Genomic DNA, 17,127 nt, shown 5'->3' with positions numbered 1-17,127 from the left:
TCTTTTTAGGCCGGGTGTAGTAAGAGCTCCAAGGTTCCGGTAGGATAATTAATATAATTAATAACCTATTAGAATATTAACATAAAGAGATAACTGCTTAATTAATTAAGGTTAGAGTGTTTTATATAAGGCCTAAAAGATATATACTCCTACTTATATAAAGGTAGTATTTTATAAGTAATTATTAGGAAACGGCGGTTTAGAGAACACTATATATAGCTTAACGCTACTAAAATAACTATCGCTCTTAAACTCTATCTAATACCTTAGCTATACTCTTACTATCTTAATAACCCTATAGCTAGAGCGGGTTAGCTACTCTCCCTACTAATATAGGTAAACTATAGAGGCCTTTAAGTCTATAGCGCACTAGCGACGCTATTAGTAGCCTTAAACGCTAAGAGAAGAAAACTTAGAGTAGCCTAGTTATAACTACCTTATATTATTTCGCTTATCCCTAGCCCCCTAAACTATTTCCCAATATTTAATAGCTAATATTATTACGCTTATATAATGTAAGTTATTATATACCTATCTTTATATTTTCTAATACTCTCTAATAAACTTATTAGTATAATACATCTTCTAAAATCTAAAGATAATGGCGACTTTAGCCTAATTAAGTTTGTTAATAATAAGATACTATAATATGCCATCCTTTTATATACTTAAGGAGTAGATAATAAGGAGGTTACTTTTAAAGATATAATAAAAGGTATAGGTAAGAGCAAAGCTAGCTATATAAAGATCCGATTTTATAAAAGTAAGCTACTAAAAATGGTCTCCTATACTTTTAGGTTAATACTTACTATATTAATAAATTAAGTAGCGCTAAGCTTATAAAAGCTATTAACTCTATATTTTACTTATACTAGAATATAGCTAAGTGCTATATATATCTGTCTAACGTTTTAAATAGTGGTTTTTTTTTAAAAAAAAAAATAAGAGGACTAATTCTCCTAAAGATAGAAACTAGTATTTCGGAAAAGTAGATAGTTTACTTATAGTTAGATACTTTAAGAGCTTATTATACCGGTATTAGTTAAAATCTTCTTTAAGGAGAAAACGCGGCTTAGTAATAAGTAATTACTAAAATAAACTCTTTATAAGATAATAGGAATCGCCATCTAGGCCCTTTAACGTTAGGAAAAAATTTACCTGCATTTAATTTTACTTTTCTGCCATTTTAGCATTTTCTAGCATTTCTAGCATTTCCTAGCATTTAGCTGCCAAATGCCGCATTTATAATTAAGTGTTAGCATTTAGCTACTAAGTGCTAACTATAAGATTACTAAGCATATATAAAAGTATAATTTTTATAATTTTTATATTTTATATACACTTTATTAATATTACTAAGCATATATAAATGTATAATTTTTATAAATTTAATATTTTATATATGCTTTATTAATATTACTATTCGTACTAACTTAATAGTACGAGTGAGTTGTATCCCGGGGCACGAAATACGTATAGTATCGTATGCTCTTTAGGATAGTGGTGACTGTCGATTCTATTAAGGTAGGCTACGTGGTCTATATACTAACGCACCTCCCCCCTAACTAGCCAGTGTTTTAGGAGTGCACTAGACGCGTAAGCGAGTGGGTACACCGAATGCGTAAACGCGTACTTGGTGTATCGAACGCGTAAGCACGCGGTTAGTATAACAGGTGCTGTAATTATACACTGGCGGTACTTGGAAAATGAAACCACTTGCGTATAGCCTCCGTAATTGCCTTAACAGAACCATAAAAGACGTAAGAAAATATATAGGAAATCCTCCCTAAGGTGCCGTCTAGTCTACCTTCTAAACGGTACTTTAAGCTAGCCGTAAGTCCTGCTTACGGTCCGTAAAATAAACCGTATGGCCTTCCGACGGGCTGTAAGTTAGATCTTAAGGGCCGCTAAGGCGCTAGTGCTAAGCGAGCCAATGGCGATTTTCCATCCCGGGGATGGAAAATCGTAATTAGTTAATTTGACTACCGTGGCAGGATAATAGGCCGTATAAGCCGTACGGCCTTCTAATGGGCCGTAGACGTACCGTAGATACTCTATCAGTCTTATTCCACCTATTTTATAACTTTTAGGTTAAGCCTATTCATGTTAATTAGGGTTTTAAGGGCTTAACACGGCTTTGCCTTAGTTATAACGTCTACTAGGTTATTTCCACCGCTGATCTATTTAACCTCCGTAATTTCACGTCGTTTATAGGCCTAATATAAGCACATTAGGTCGACTATAAGCCTCTTCTCTTATGTTGTACCTAGTTTAACTAGGTAGTCGTAAAGGGACTTTAAATTAGTGTATAAAACTAGGGGTAACTACTCTAGTTGTAGAATCTTCTAGACCGTTGATTTGATTGCGGCTGCTATATTAAAGCTATAAGCTAATGCATATAGTTTAGAAGCTAGTATACTGCGGGTTACTTATTTGCACTTAATTAAAGACTAGTATAGTATATTTGCGTCCTAATTACGGTCCGTAAGTACAATTATAAAGCCGATTTGTAATAATAGGTCTTTATTATTAGCAAAGGAGGCGTCTATAAATACTAGTAAGCTAAAGGAACTTAGGTCTAGTGGTACGAAAGTAAGTCCCCTTACTATATTGTTAATTTGCTACTAAATGCGCTTATTAAGCTGCTTAATATTTTCTTCTTACGGATTTACTGCCTGGGCCGTAAAGGACAAATCATAGGCAGATTTGGGTTGGCAAACTATGGTAATATAGGCGCCTCTTACACGCTATGCAACGTATTAGTCCTTTATATTTACGGTCTTACGGGTCTCTCCGCGGGAGCTAGTAAGGTCTATAGGCTTTGCTGTAATAGGCTTTAGGTTTTAAGCCTGGCGTTCCTAAGTTAGCTTAATTAGGTTGCCCTTTTATATAATTAGGCCTCTATTAAACTTAATTAGATTCTACTTAGTTAACTACTCTTATGGCTTTACTAAGAACTTAGCCTTTTATAGTTTAGTTTCTTTAGCGTCCGTAAAGGTCTGGTCTACTAGGAATAGGGTATTATCTATTTAAAGTCTAATAATACTAAGGCCGTTTAATGGGCTGTATAGGAGGCAGGGGTTATAGGTTAACTATTTTATTTTAAGTTTACTAACGTAGTGCTGGTAGTATATCTTAAACTAATAGTTTCCAGCTTCCGGTACTCCATATAGAGGTTTTATAACCCATAGTATTGTTTCTAGTTATAGGTTAAGCTCGGGGGGTAGCCGTATAAAGATGTCCCTACTTAGGTAAGTATTAGACTGCATATAGGCTTGCGAGATATCCCGTAGGTAAAGAGCTACGGGTTTGCTTTACTATAGTCCGGGCGTAAGTATAAGTATAATCCGTTAACTAACTCGTTAAATTATAGGCGATTGCGTAAGGACTAAGTCCTTTCCTTAGTCGTTATAGACTTATACAACAAGCCTTGATTTTTTAAAAGCTTTGTTAATACTAGGGTGCTTAATTTCGTTGATAAAGCATAAGTTAAATATACGGACGCCTTGCGGAACGTCTCTCTCTATTATAACCGCAAAGATACCCTTTTTAAGTAGTCCGTTAATCTCTTTATATTATAAGTCCGTAAATAGGGTTTCCTATACTAAAACTAATATATCTATAGGTAGAGGTTGCCTTATAAATATTCCTACGGAGGTTAGGTAATTCTTTATTATAGGGTTTTTAGTTACGGAGTGCTTTTGGAGGCGTCCTTAACTACGCTTTACGGTAGGTTTAGTAGGTTTAGTAGGTTTCTGGGGGCTTCTAGGGTAGGTAAGGGTGCTTCCAGTTTATCTGATTCGGCAGTCACTTCTAGTTCGTCTGGTTCGGCAGTTGCTTCTAGTTCGTCTAGGTTAACGTTATAGGTGGTTTTAGGCCAAAAGTAGGGTTTTACGGACGTGCTTCTAAAGCTAGTTGGCCCGCTAGGAAGCTATATACAGTACATCTTATTTTCTACGGCTAGTAGATAATAGGGTCCATTCCAGCTGCCGCTTTTACGCTATATAAGGACTTTAGAGTTAAGCAGGAGGTTGTATACTAAGGTTATATTAGGTCCGTTGCGGTAGTATAGGGCGTTATTAACAGTTTGTTTAGCCTATAGCTTAACTATCTCAGCCATTACCTTCTATATTACAGCTACTCGTTTCGTAATAGACGGGGTAGGAGGGCCTAGGTTACTTATCTTTGGGTAGGCTCCGTAAACCAAGAGGGTAGGTACTAGTCCGTTAGGGCTAGCGGTGTCATTAACGGCTTTTACGGCTATCTATAGAGCTAGTTCCTTTTAGATGTCCTTATATTCGTCCGTAATGATCTAGTAAGCTCTCTATAAGGCTAGGTAAGCTTACTTAATAAGCCTAACGGACTAATATACCTTAACTAGGACAGCTTTTATTAATATAGCTATGGCTATAGTATATTGCTAAAATTCCTTACTAATAAAGTTCTTACTAGTGTTGTAGGTAATATACTTAGGGGGTCCAACGTATATGTCAATCTAGCAGGTCCGTAAAATATCCTAAGTATATTTTGCGGATATATTTTGCAGCTAACGGGCGGCTTAATAGTGGGTTACCTCGTCAATTATATGTAATACTGGGCTGCCGTTAATGTACATAATATCTACGTATACTAAGTGGTTGAAATTAAGGTCTTTATAAAGAGTAAACTTAAATTAGCCTAGGGAACGTCCGTATTTCTAGCAGAAGGAGTAGTATTTAGTTAGGTGGTTAACTGCCTTCCTGTTAACGTCGTTATGTCTAGAGCGTTTAAGGACTCTATACAGCTTTTTGGCTAACGGATAGCCGAAACGGCGGTATAGGTAGTGGATTTCCGTACTAGTAAGGTAGCACGGGTTATAGTCAAAAGATTCCTAAATGTAGGTCTATAAAGTCTCTCCCTATATAAGGAACGGGTGTCCGAATTATTGTATAATTGGTAAGGTAATATACTTACTTCTTAGGGTAGTTACGGGGCTAATTAGGGTGTCCGTAACATTATTATAGTATACCTATAACCTATCCATATCTATAAGATAGAGTAGGAAGGGGGTATTTACTTTTACTACGTAGAAGTTAACTAGGCTAATTAGAGTCTTAATTTTAACTAATCTAATTAATGCGGTTAAGCCGATGCCGAATTAGACGTTTACGGCCCCAGTTTACGTAATATTAATGTCCGTATTGTCATTTATAGTAGTCCTATATGCAAGGTATTGTCTATAGCCTACGGTAGACTTCTTAGAGGCACCTGTATCGATTATAACACCATAGAATTCCTTAGGGGTATAGCGCTTTGTAGTAATATATGCAAATAGGTCCTACTTATAATTTATAACGTCCGTAACGGGAGTACTTACGGAATAGTTTTTAGGCGTAACTAAGTGTATAAAGGAACGGTCGGCTAATACGGTCATAATATTAAAGGCTTAGCTATCCGTAAAAGGTCTAAAAGTGGTTAAAAATGTCTCTAAGGTCTCTTATTTCTAAGTGTCTAAGTTAAAGTTAATTATAAGGGCTTCTATTAACTTATTAGGGGGCTCTTCTACTTCCTCTCCTTTGTATTCTAAAATAAACTGGTTAATACGGCTATTAAGTCTCTTCCTAGACTTATTACGTTCTTCCTAGGTATGCCTTATAGACTAATATCCTTCCTTACCGCATATAAAGCACTTTAGGCTAGTTTATCTATAGGGGTATATTTTTATATAGGGGTTGCTATAGGGGTTACGGGTAGGACTTGGTCGGTACGGGTGCTGCTAGCGGTAGCGGCGGTCCGTAAAGTAGACGTCTAAGTCTATTTACGGATATTAAATATTTGTAATAAAGCCTTAAGTACTACCTAGTGGGTTTAAGACTTTGTACGTTATAATAGAGGAGCGTAGATTATTAATAAGGCCAGCTAAGGTATCTATAGGTTTGTAGTAGGCGTACTTATAAGGCTCTACTTCCTAGTAGGCCGTAATAAGATTATTATACAGGAAGTCGTCTGTTTAAAGCTTAGCGTTAAAGCCGTGCTATAGGTGCCGGAGGTCTTTAATAAGAATTTACAGGCACTCTATAGTCGATTTTTTAGTATTCTTGTTAATTACAGTCCGTAGCTTAGTTGCATTCTATTAGATAAGGATATTACGCTTATATTCCAGTCCTTTAAAGTAGTTACGGGTAGCTTCGTATAGCTTATTAAAGGGAACACTAAGGGGGTTACTCTTAAGGTTGGTGTAGTAGTGGTTAAGTACTAGGCCGCGTAGTATAGTAGAGTAGGCTTGGCTAAATTCCTGTTTAGGAATATCAGCCTTCTAGTAGAGGTCTGTAAAGATAGTTAGTTTAAAGTTAAAGTTATCGTTTTTACTGCTGTACTTAAATTCATCGGTATAGAGCTTAGCTAGGTTTACTAGCTCCTTACTATAGGTCTTTACTTAGGTGGCCTATAGATCTGTAACTTGCGGATATATGGCTTGCGGATATATAGTTTACGGATATATAGCTTACGGATCTGTGACTTGAATAATAGAAGGGGTTTGGTCCGTATTTTGGTTTATAGGGGTATTGCGGTCCATAATTTGGGTTGTAGGGGTATTACAGTCCGTAACTTAAGTACTGGGTATGCTTTAGCCTATAAGATTAATTCCGAAGCTGCTTGGGTTTATAGGACAAACTTAGTTAAATGGGTTATTAATAAGACTAGAGATCCTATTAAGTTTAAAAGAGGCAAAGAGTCCGCTGGTTTTGATGTGGTCTAGGATCTGCTCTTTAGTTTATTCCGTTTAGTCCTCCTTACGTAGTGTATTATATAGAGACCGTGCAATAGTGACTCGCCTATCCTTTTTAACCCATATACCTTAGTAACGTAAAAGGGTTCGTAGGTTACGGATAGGTATAATGCTATAAGCCTTAAAAGTATCTTCCGTAAAGTCTACAAAGTCTTCTTTATATTGCTTCCATATATTATTGTTTAAAAGCTTATAGTGTCCGTATTTAAGGATTTTAAATTTAATGTAGTTATTAACGTTGGTTATAGATGTAAGGTTGACTCCCTAACTCTACTTCTCTTAACCTTTATTAATTTGCTTACTAATGTCTGCTATACTGTATAGTGTAGTATAGTACGTAGCGGGTGGAAGAGGTCTTGTAGTGGTCTGTAAAGGCGATTAATAGGTCCGTAGTAGTTTGTAGAAGGGTAGGGGTTTCCGTAAGGTCTTATAACGGTCTATAAAGGTAATTAATAGGTCCGTAATGGTTTGTAGAAGGGTAGGGGTTTCTATAAAGGTCTATATTCGCGTTTATAAACTTCTAGTAAACCGTATTAAGACTTAAACAAGTATATAGAGTTGGTAATAGGTCTGTAATCCTTTACCTTCCAACCTTCCTATAGGTCGTACTAGGATTAAACGGGTGGTCGCTGTCGTGTATCGCTCGGGGGAGGTATTAAGTGATTGCTGATCTGTGCGCGCTTACTGATTAGTGTTTATACTAACTTAATAGCACGAGTGAGTTGTATCCCGGGGCACGAAATACGTATAGTATCGTATGCTCTTTGGGATAGTGGTAACTGTTAATTCTATTAAGGTAGGCTACGTGGTCTATATACTAACGCACCTCCCCCCTAACTAGCCAGTGTTTTAGGAGTGCACTAGACATGTAAGCGAGTGGGTACACTAAACGCGTAAACGCGTACTTAGTGTATCGAACGCGTAAGCACGCGGTTGGTATAACAGGTACTGTAATTATACAATTACTAAGCATATAAAAATGTATAATTTTTATAAATTTAATATTATTAATAAAAATTTAATATTTTATATTTTATATATATTATATTAATATTAGTAAGTATAGGGGGCGGGGCGGTATTATAAAAAAAATTTACTAATATCTTAAATTAGGTTTATGCTAATTAAGCAATTTTAGCATTTAGACGTATTTAGTTATATTTTGCGGCTATATACTACACCGCTAATAATAATGCTGTAATTTGTGGCTAAACGCTACCTTAATAATAAAAGTGCTGTAAGCTGCAGCTTAATACTCTCTTAGAAATAATAATATTAGAAATATTTTAGTTAACTAAGTTTACTATATACGCTACGCTACTACCTATAAGTTACTAGAAGATATATCCCTTAGCCTATATATACGCCACTATATAATTATAATAGGTTTCGCTATATAGCGGCTATATATAGTATTTAGAACTATCTATAGTTATATTATACTCTTACAATTATTACTAGTATTAAATAGTCTTGGTGTCTTCCTTTTTGCCTTAACCTACTTTTAAGCTTAAATTAGCCTTCTCCTTATATACTAACTTATACAGTAACAACGTAAATTTAGTTAACTTTAATATCCTTTACTCAATACTTAACTTCTAATTAGCTATAATAGTACTATAGTAGATAGGCTTAGTCTATCCTTATTAATTTATCTAAGTAAATAGTTACTTTACCTCTAAGAGCTTATGGCTTAGCTTAACTATAATAGTGTAATTTACGCGCTATAGGTTAATAGACAGCCTAATTAATATAAAGGTATAAAGTAGGATCTACTTAGAGTTATTAGTGTTAAAGGTTTGCCTAGCCTTAGCCTTTTTAATATTGAATATACTAGCTATATAGCGGAGCACCTTATTTTTACCATATTCTTTATATAGCCTATTAAACCAATAAGCTAGTATAAGAGGTAAGCGAGTAATAATAATAATCTTATACGCTAAACTATCCGTTCGTTTTTTAATATAAACGTAATTATAGATTTTTTTAGCTTAAAAGAACTTTACATTCTATTAAAAATAGTAGTTAAGTATATTAGTGAACTCCTTATTAAGCGGGTTAGTAGTTTATTTAGCAATAATTAGGTCCTTAAGTATGCAACTCTAAGTTTTTAAGCGTTTATTATTAAACTTATTAAACTTATTAGACTTAATTATAATAGGGGTATACTGGTCCCAGTATTAGATAACCTAAGCTACGCTTACTGCCGTTTTCACGTTGGTGTATAACTCGGCTTAGGTAAGTTTTGGTATCTTAAGTTTAGTATTTAAATTGCTGCCATCTTCCTCCTATATGGCTAGAAGTTCCTTATATTAGCGCCTTTACTCTATCCTTACTTAGTCCTCTATAGCTATAATTATAGCCACCTTAGTATTATTAGGGTTAGCCTATAACGTAACTAATTTAAGATAGCTATTCTTTAGAATAAGCTTTTACTAGTTAAACTAGAGTGTTAACTTCCCTCTATATATCTAAAACGTTAGAATAACTATACGGAAAAATATAGCTAGTTTGCCGAATTTCCTATTTACTATTACTCTGGCTAGGTTGGTCTTTACATCCTTATAAAAATGGTTAAATTCCTTCTTCATTAGCTAGATGTTTTCTTCTTTAAGCTTAAGCAGTACTTTAAACTCCGTTCCCTTTAGCTTATTAGCTTTTTCCTACTCTAGCCTCTTTAATCCTACCATAATAAACCGTATTAGTTATATTAGGTTTCCGTTATTAGGCATGCTAGATACACCCTATATAGTAGGGCTGCGATTATACGCGATATAGTACTCCTTAACTATATCCTTAATAAACGACATTAATACTCTACTAGTTACGTCTAGGTGGCATTTATCCTAGAGGATACGCCTAACCTATATTACACTCTTTAATTTCTAATACGTTCTAGGGGATTAGCTATTTAGGTATTTCTATATATTAGTTTATATAGTAATAAACCCGCGTATTAGTTGTATAGTAATATAATTTCGCGTAGTAATTAGAAGGAATTGGATTAAGTATTTTAACGCTAATAGTTCCGTTATATTAGGGGTAGGGCTATAATTATTCTTAAACCTAGCTTTACCCTATAGGTATAATAGGAGAGCCTTACTAACTAGATATATATTATTATTATTCTCCTATTATTCCTTATTGGTCCACTTAAAAGCCTTATAGATTTACAGCTATTTATTCTTTTTTAGTTTACTAAATATCTTAACTTTATTGTAGCTAGGGGTAAGAATTGTAATCTAGGGCGGGTTAGGGCGCTTTATAATCGCGCCGTCTTATAATATTATACTTACGTCCTTTAGGAATCCTAGTAGGCCTAAGGTCGGCATAAGGACAACTAAGTAGCCTTACTGTAAGTCTATAGGGTATAGCTTCTTAAGGTTGTCTTTGCAGTAGCATATAATCGGCTGCTTTACTACCTATAGATATTTTAAATCCGGTGGATATATCTTAGGTAGGTAGTAGGTTATATCCCTAGTAGCTTGGGCCTCTTAAATATCTATTACGTTCTAATAATAAAAGTAGTTTATTAGCTATTAAGTAATTATTTATATAGTTTTGCCCGCGCTAGGTTTATTTACATAAATACCGCCTCCTTTAATTATCCTCTTTTGCTTAAATACCTAAGCTATACACACTACTTAGTATAAGCTAAATTTAAAGCCTAATACGAGGCCCTAATTAGGGAGTTCGATTAGGGCGGTTTTAAAAAGTACTTTTAATAAGACAAGTAGGAAATACTCTAGAGTAAGTAGAAGATCCACCTCTATTATATACGCTAGTACACTATTTAGGTTATCCTTCTTAGCCTTATAAAGCTAGGCTAAGAAAGTTTACTAGTTAAGTTCTTCCTCTATATCTATGTTTTAGTCGTTATTATTAACTAAATCCTTATCTTAGTTGCTATTATTAACTAAATTCTTATCTTTATCTCTACTTTCCGTGTTCTTAGAGTTAGTGTAATATAAAAACTAATTATTATGTCCACCGGCACGTTGCGGCAATTTACTATCCTTTACGGTAATATCTTAAGGGATATTAACAGTTAGTAATATAGTAGTAGGGTTATCTATTATATTATTAGGCTAGTATATACCTTTAGGTTTAGTAATAGATTACAGCAATTTACTATTATCTATAGTAATTTCTCTAGTACCACTATTACTCACTAATATAGGCTTATAGGTAGATGGGTTATATCTTTCCTTTACTAATCGCCTTCTGCGCACAACTAGCTCATTATTACTGTTTTCTATAAGGGTGCCTACCGCTAATTCTACTTAAGGGCGTTTCCTGCTTCTATTTGGGTTGGCCTTATAACTATTTAACTTCCTAGGCGTGGCCGGCTTGTTTTTATTATCCTTTGCTAGGGCACTTATTACCAATTTTAGTTAAGGCTACTTATTATATCTACCTGATTTAGTTTTACTATTATTCGATTTCTTATATCTAATAGACTCGCCCTTACTATCTTTATTAGAGCTATATACTGCTAATCCTAAATAACTTTACTTCTTACCTTCTTCTAATTTACTCTTACCGCTAGCCTTACGCGGCGTTAAGACTTACTAGCTGTCTTTTACGCTGCATCTATCACGTTTAAGCGCCTTAGATTCGATAGCTAGCGGTATATTATTAGTGGCAGCGATTTAGGAGTTTAAGCTAGGAGGTAAGAGTAATACTATAAGTACGGCCTCCTTTATGCCATTTCGCGCTATTTCGCTAAAAGCTATAATAAGTATGCCCTCTAACCATATTATAAGGTTTTTATATCTTTATAGCAATATATAGATGTTCTTTTTAGGCGGACCGTTAATATTAAGCTCTATATAGGCTCGCAGTTCCTCCTATAGCTTACCTAGAGTTATATATAGGTTTCTGCTTATTAGATATAAGACTTAGACTACCCGTTAAGCCTATAGATTAGATTTTAATCTCAATATCTCCTATATTAATTACGTTACTTACTACTAGGGTTACTAGCTAAGGCGAAGGGATACTATATAGTGGGGTTATAGTAATATCTATAGGCTGTGTTGTATATAGTAGCTAAGGTAGCGTTATCTTATTTTGTGCTTTAGTCTTTAGGGGTGATATATATTTATATAGAGCATGCCCACTTTTAGAGGTACTTAATACCCTCCTTATATAATTAGAATAAGCACTTCCTATAATTTTTAGAATTACCTATAGTTTCTAATCCGGTAAAGCATTAGTAAATTACAGGAGTTACTTATAAAACTCCTTAATGTGCCCTTCTTTTATTATTATAAAGTTGCCGCGATATATTACGTACTTAGGCTTAACTTTAATTATAACATCTTTAACCTTCTCTTTTAGTCTATTATAGTTTTCAATACTTATTCTAAAGCCTTAGGCAATATTTATATTTTTAGTTAGCTTTAGGTTCGCCTTATACCACGCGTCCGGCTTTACCTATAGTTACATTATTATTAAGTCGCTTATTTAGTTAGGTATATACAATATTACAGTATATATTAAGTAGAAGGTAACTATTAAAGTAGGAGGGCTTCGTACGGTAGCTGGCTAGCGCTATACTAGCATAACTTTAGTATTAGACGTAGTTAGAGGTTAGTTATAGGAGAGATAAAAGGTAGAATAAGTAAAGTTAATTAAGAAGAGGTAAAAAGGTAGATCTTATAATTACCCACACATACCTATATAGAGGTGAAATTGGCTATAGTTTACTGCTACTAGTTAGAGTAAATATAGCTAGATTTAGTACTATATAGTTAAATAAGGGCACAATTATATAACTTATAGGGACTACCCTACCCAGCCTATTTAGGGCTAGGTGGCGGTCTAATACTGCTAAACTCTTATAGTTTTTAATATAAGCAATTTATTAAGTGCCTATAAAGAGGTAACTAGTTATTACAGTATAGTAGACTGTAGGAGGTTATAGGCGTTACTATATTTCTTATTATTATATAGAGTTAGTATATATATACGCCGCCAGAGTTAAAGGGCTAGCCTACATCTATACGTGCGGGCTCTATTACTATAAAGTATTTACTATATAACAGGTGGTATTTCTAGTAAATGGTAATGTATTATACTTATTATAGGTATTACTATATTTCTTATTATTATATAAAGTCGGTAGATATACGCGCCATTAGAGTTAAAGAGCTAGCCTATATTTATACGTACGGACTCTATTACTATAAAGTGCTTAATATATAATAGGTAATACTTCTAGTAGACAGTAATGTATTACACTTACTTTGTAATTACTACTAGAATCTTATTGTTAGGGAAGACGCAGCCGGATTTGGAGGTTCCTCCCCCCCGTTTTAGGAGGCAGTTTCTCCTCGCTTAGACCTATATCTATCACCGCTTTTGCAACATGCTAAGCATGCCAAAGACGGCAGGGTCTCCCTTACTCACCCACCAAACCTAGAATCGTGCGTATAGCCCTGTAACGCACCTCTTAAAGCTCCCTAAACGGCCCTTAGCGGCTAACGTTATTTAAGAAGCTATAGACGTCCGCCGCCTACCTTTATCCTTATCCTCTACTAAAAGCACTACCCTTATATAACGAAACCTCCCTTTTATACTACGCTCCTTTAACCCTTTTCCTATAATAGCTACGTATACATTTTCCCCTGCTATTATATCGTTCACTTTTAATACTCAATTTCTAGGTTTCTACCTATAGGGTTTTTTTTGCCCTATCCCGCTTTTAAGAACGCCAATCTCCCGTAAAGCCTTTTTTAGCGTTCCTATTAACAGTAGTCGCTCTTAAGCTAGCTTCTGCGTATAGGAAACTGGCAGCTACTAAAGCACTAAAATACTACGCGTTTAACTACTATACCTTCTTAAAGTAAGAAATGGCGAAATATAGATCTAGCCTTTAGCTTAGACTCCGAACTAGGTAAGCCGTCTTATTTTAAGCCAGCTTCGGACTTAGATTTAAGCTCTAACTCTAGAGCTAGGGAAGACGCCAATTCTAAGGGGGAATATTTACAGTAGAGGATTATATATTATAAGGACTAAGGAAGGGCAAAGTTAAAACGGAAGCCCTAGTCTACTTCTTTTATTAAGCGTAAGTTCTAAAATTAAGAAAAGTTTGTTTATATTTAAACTAAAATTTACCTTATAATACTAACGATTTATACTTAGGTTCTACCTAAAAGTTAAGTCTAACCCAACCGAGGCCCTTTATTAGTGCGTAGTCGACACGTTTAAAACATACCTTAAATAGCGCGTAAAGAATTCTTAAATTAAGAAGGAAAGCACGATTTAGGCGTACTAGAGACAAATACTATGCAAATTTATAGATATAGCAGGCTATAGTATAAATAATAGCGTAGAACTTAATATATAAGATATGGGTAATCTTTAATTTTTCAAAAAAAAAATCCTAGCTGATTTGTTATAGTAGATCCTAACCTACTTAACGCTAATATATAAGCTAGACACGTTAAAGAAAGAAAAGGATACTATATATATATAGGACTTATATACAATTATTAATACCCATTAAACAATAGACGTAAAGCCTTATTATAGTTGTTTTTAAGTGCAGATAGGAGCAATCCTCCTCCTCTCTAGTGCTATGGCAATAAGACCCTAAGCTCTTATTAAAAGTTTAAGCATAAGAGGCTCTAATAAAGCGCTTTTATATAAACATATTATAATCCTAAAAGTTTATAATATAAAAAACTTTAATTAAACTACAACTGTCGCCCTTATAAGTCTTATATATATTAAGAATTCTAAAGGCATAGGTAGACGGTATATAGCGATATTAATTAAAGATGGCGCGAATAGTGCTAATAGACCTATAGTAAGAGGTTTATTTTCCGTTTTAAAAGCATCCTAGCTTTTTATATCCTATCCTATCTCATAAGCCTTACCATTACAGATAATGCATTTTAACGCCATTACACTTCACCGGAAGAGATTTTTAGACTTAAAATTCTAGCAAAAAAAGAGTGTCTTAAAGTGAAGTTTAAGAAGAAGATAGAGAAACGACCCATCTTTTAAGATATTAAGATAATGGCTGGTTATAGGGGAGTGTTGGACACCAAAGCATTCCCTTATTAGAAATGCCGCGATTACTATATATAGTTAGGCCGAGTAGCCAGGTTTAAAAAATCGCTTAAATTTTACTAGCTGCGACAAGCGTCTGGAAGGAAATTAAATAGTAAATATCTAATTTAATATAAGTATATATATTAACTAAGTTTTCTAGGCACCCTTACTCTAAAAGAGCGAAATTAAATAATAGGTTATTACAGCAATACCTACTAACGGTTTTATTTACCTAATTTAATTAAGCGCGATTTCCAGTTAATCTACTTTAAAACTCTATTATAGGATAACCTTATCTAATATACCATATAAATAGGGATCTTAAGGGACGAGCGGGCCCCTATAGGTCTAACTAATAAGTAAAAGCTTAAATTCCAGCTAGAACTTAATTAATACCCTAATATTCTACAGCTTTATAAGAAACGAGAGCAATATAAGCAAAAAATTAGGAGCCAGAGATATTACCCTATTAACACCGCGAAGGAAACAAAACTATATAACCGTTACGACAAAGCTAGACATAAACTTTATAGTATTATAAACGTCCTACGCAAATAAAAAGAGGACTAGGTCATTCTTAATTTTTATAACGCTATTAACAATCACAATATTAAAAGATAGCTTAGTAGTAGCGTTGGGACGGAAATTCCCACCCGTTTAGCTATATAGTATAAATTTCACAAACATGCTGCTATTGCCAAACTACTATCTTAGCTGCTAAATAAGCTTAAAGAAGGACACGCTATAAAACTCTATATAAAGTTTATCCGTAATCTCGTTAAGTATTATAATTAATAAGAGAGTTAGTAGAATGGGATCCCAAGTAAGGCTATTAGATTTTAACTTAGGTTTAAAGTAGACTAAAGTATAATAGGCGTAAAAAGAGGTGTAAGTGACGCCAATACTGGTACCTATTAATAGGTAAAGCGGTAAAAAGAATAGATTAGCTTAGACTTGCCTTTTTAAGAAAACCTAGATAAGACGCGGAGTATTAAAATAATATAGCTACCGTATCCTATAACGTTTACTAATCTTATTTACCTTATCTGTATCGGCAATAACTAACTCTTAACGCTAAGGCAGACCCGCCTATTTATAAAGAAGGATACACTATAAAAGCATCTTAATAATTACGCTATAGAAGGAGTATTTAGGTAGGGGTTCTACTATAAGCATCCTTATTGCTTAGAGTGGATTAAAGGACTTAAGCATTTTAAAAATCACGCAGCCCTTATACATGGCGTATGGCATCCAATTAAGAGGCACCGCTAGGTAAGTCGCCTTACCTATACAAGAATCCTATGCTGACCCTTTAGTACCTATAGAAAGGCATATAACTAGTAAATTTAGAACTATACGTTCCTTATACATGGGACCTTTTCCTAGTTATTACGCGCTTATCTTATTATTCTTTACCACTTTTTATTTCATTATAGTTTATTATTATCCAATCCTATTCTAGTATTTAGTAAAATAGATATAATAACTAGGATTTTGTAATTCGTTCAGGGGGGTAAAAGGTAAGGGTAAAGGTAAAAGTAAGGTAAAGGATAAGATAAAGGGTAGGATAAGGGGTAAGGTAAGGGAAGGCTAATAGGAGATGGATAATATAGTTGCTATACAATATCTAACGGACCAACTATGGACGAGATATATATTCGAATTTCTTAGATCAACCCAAACGGAGAAAGGAAGAGAAGTATTATATAATGACTTCCTACCTAAGCCGATCTCCTAAGCTATATATCTTTACTTATATATAATACTCGCACCTTTTACAACAAAGTATATAAGGGTAATTAGGGTCGGATAGATAACTACTATCCTTAATGTAATATATAAACTTAGCTTTATAACTAATATTATAACAAGTCCTAGTTATACAGAGGGTATTAAGACAGTTATTAATATTTTTACTTTTATACTTAGCCGCGGCATACCTTACCTTAGCGGATTAAAGCAGTAATTCTATTTATTATAGCTGAGATTAAACAGCTTAAAGTTTTAGCATAAAATTTTCCTCCATATCCTTAGATGCGGTAATCGCTATCCGTATAATGCCGATGGCGAAATTGCCTATAACATCTAGCTCTATAAAGTCCTTAAGTTTAATAAGCTCTTTAATATACTCGGCCGCTATTAAGGTAATTATATTATATAATATTAAGTTACCTATTAGGCTAAAGACATTCTTAATAATATTAGGAAACCCATCTACGGACCAGCTAGTTCCTAGAATATATTAGATTTTTATATTCGCAAGCTCTTTTAGCTATAGTATATTGTAGTAATCG

General features: G+C 34.1%; 2 protein-coding genes across 2 annotated transcripts; one reads left to right on the top strand and one right to left on the bottom strand.

The window, feature by feature from the left end:
* Positions 1 to 15,229: 15,229 nt before the first annotated feature.
* K441DRAFT_572564 (uncharacterized protein) lies at positions 15,230 to 15,391 on the top strand (the record flags this gene model as incomplete). Its single annotated transcript, XM_067644024.1, has 1 exon — positions 15,230 to 15,391. A coding segment is annotated over one exon (162 nt), but the record flags the coding sequence as incomplete, so codon positions are not given.
* Positions 15,392 to 16,586: 1,195 nt separating this feature from the next.
* Positions 16,587 to 16,748, bottom strand: K441DRAFT_572538 (uncharacterized protein; the record flags this gene model as incomplete). Its single annotated transcript, XM_067644023.1, has 1 exon — positions 16,587 to 16,748. A coding segment is annotated over one exon (162 nt), but the record flags the coding sequence as incomplete, so codon positions are not given.
* Positions 16,749 to 17,127: the final 379 nt, after the last annotated feature.

Source organism: Cenococcum geophilum (genome assembly GCF_001692895.1).
Source record: "Cenococcum geophilum 1.58 unplaced genomic scaffold K441scaffold_35, whole genome shotgun sequence".
Lineage (NCBI taxonomy): Eukaryota > Fungi > Ascomycota > Dothideomycetes > Gloniales > Gloniaceae > Cenococcum > Cenococcum geophilum.
Note: the sequence above shows the minus strand (reverse complement) of the source record. Positions and strands in the feature narration are given on the sequence as shown.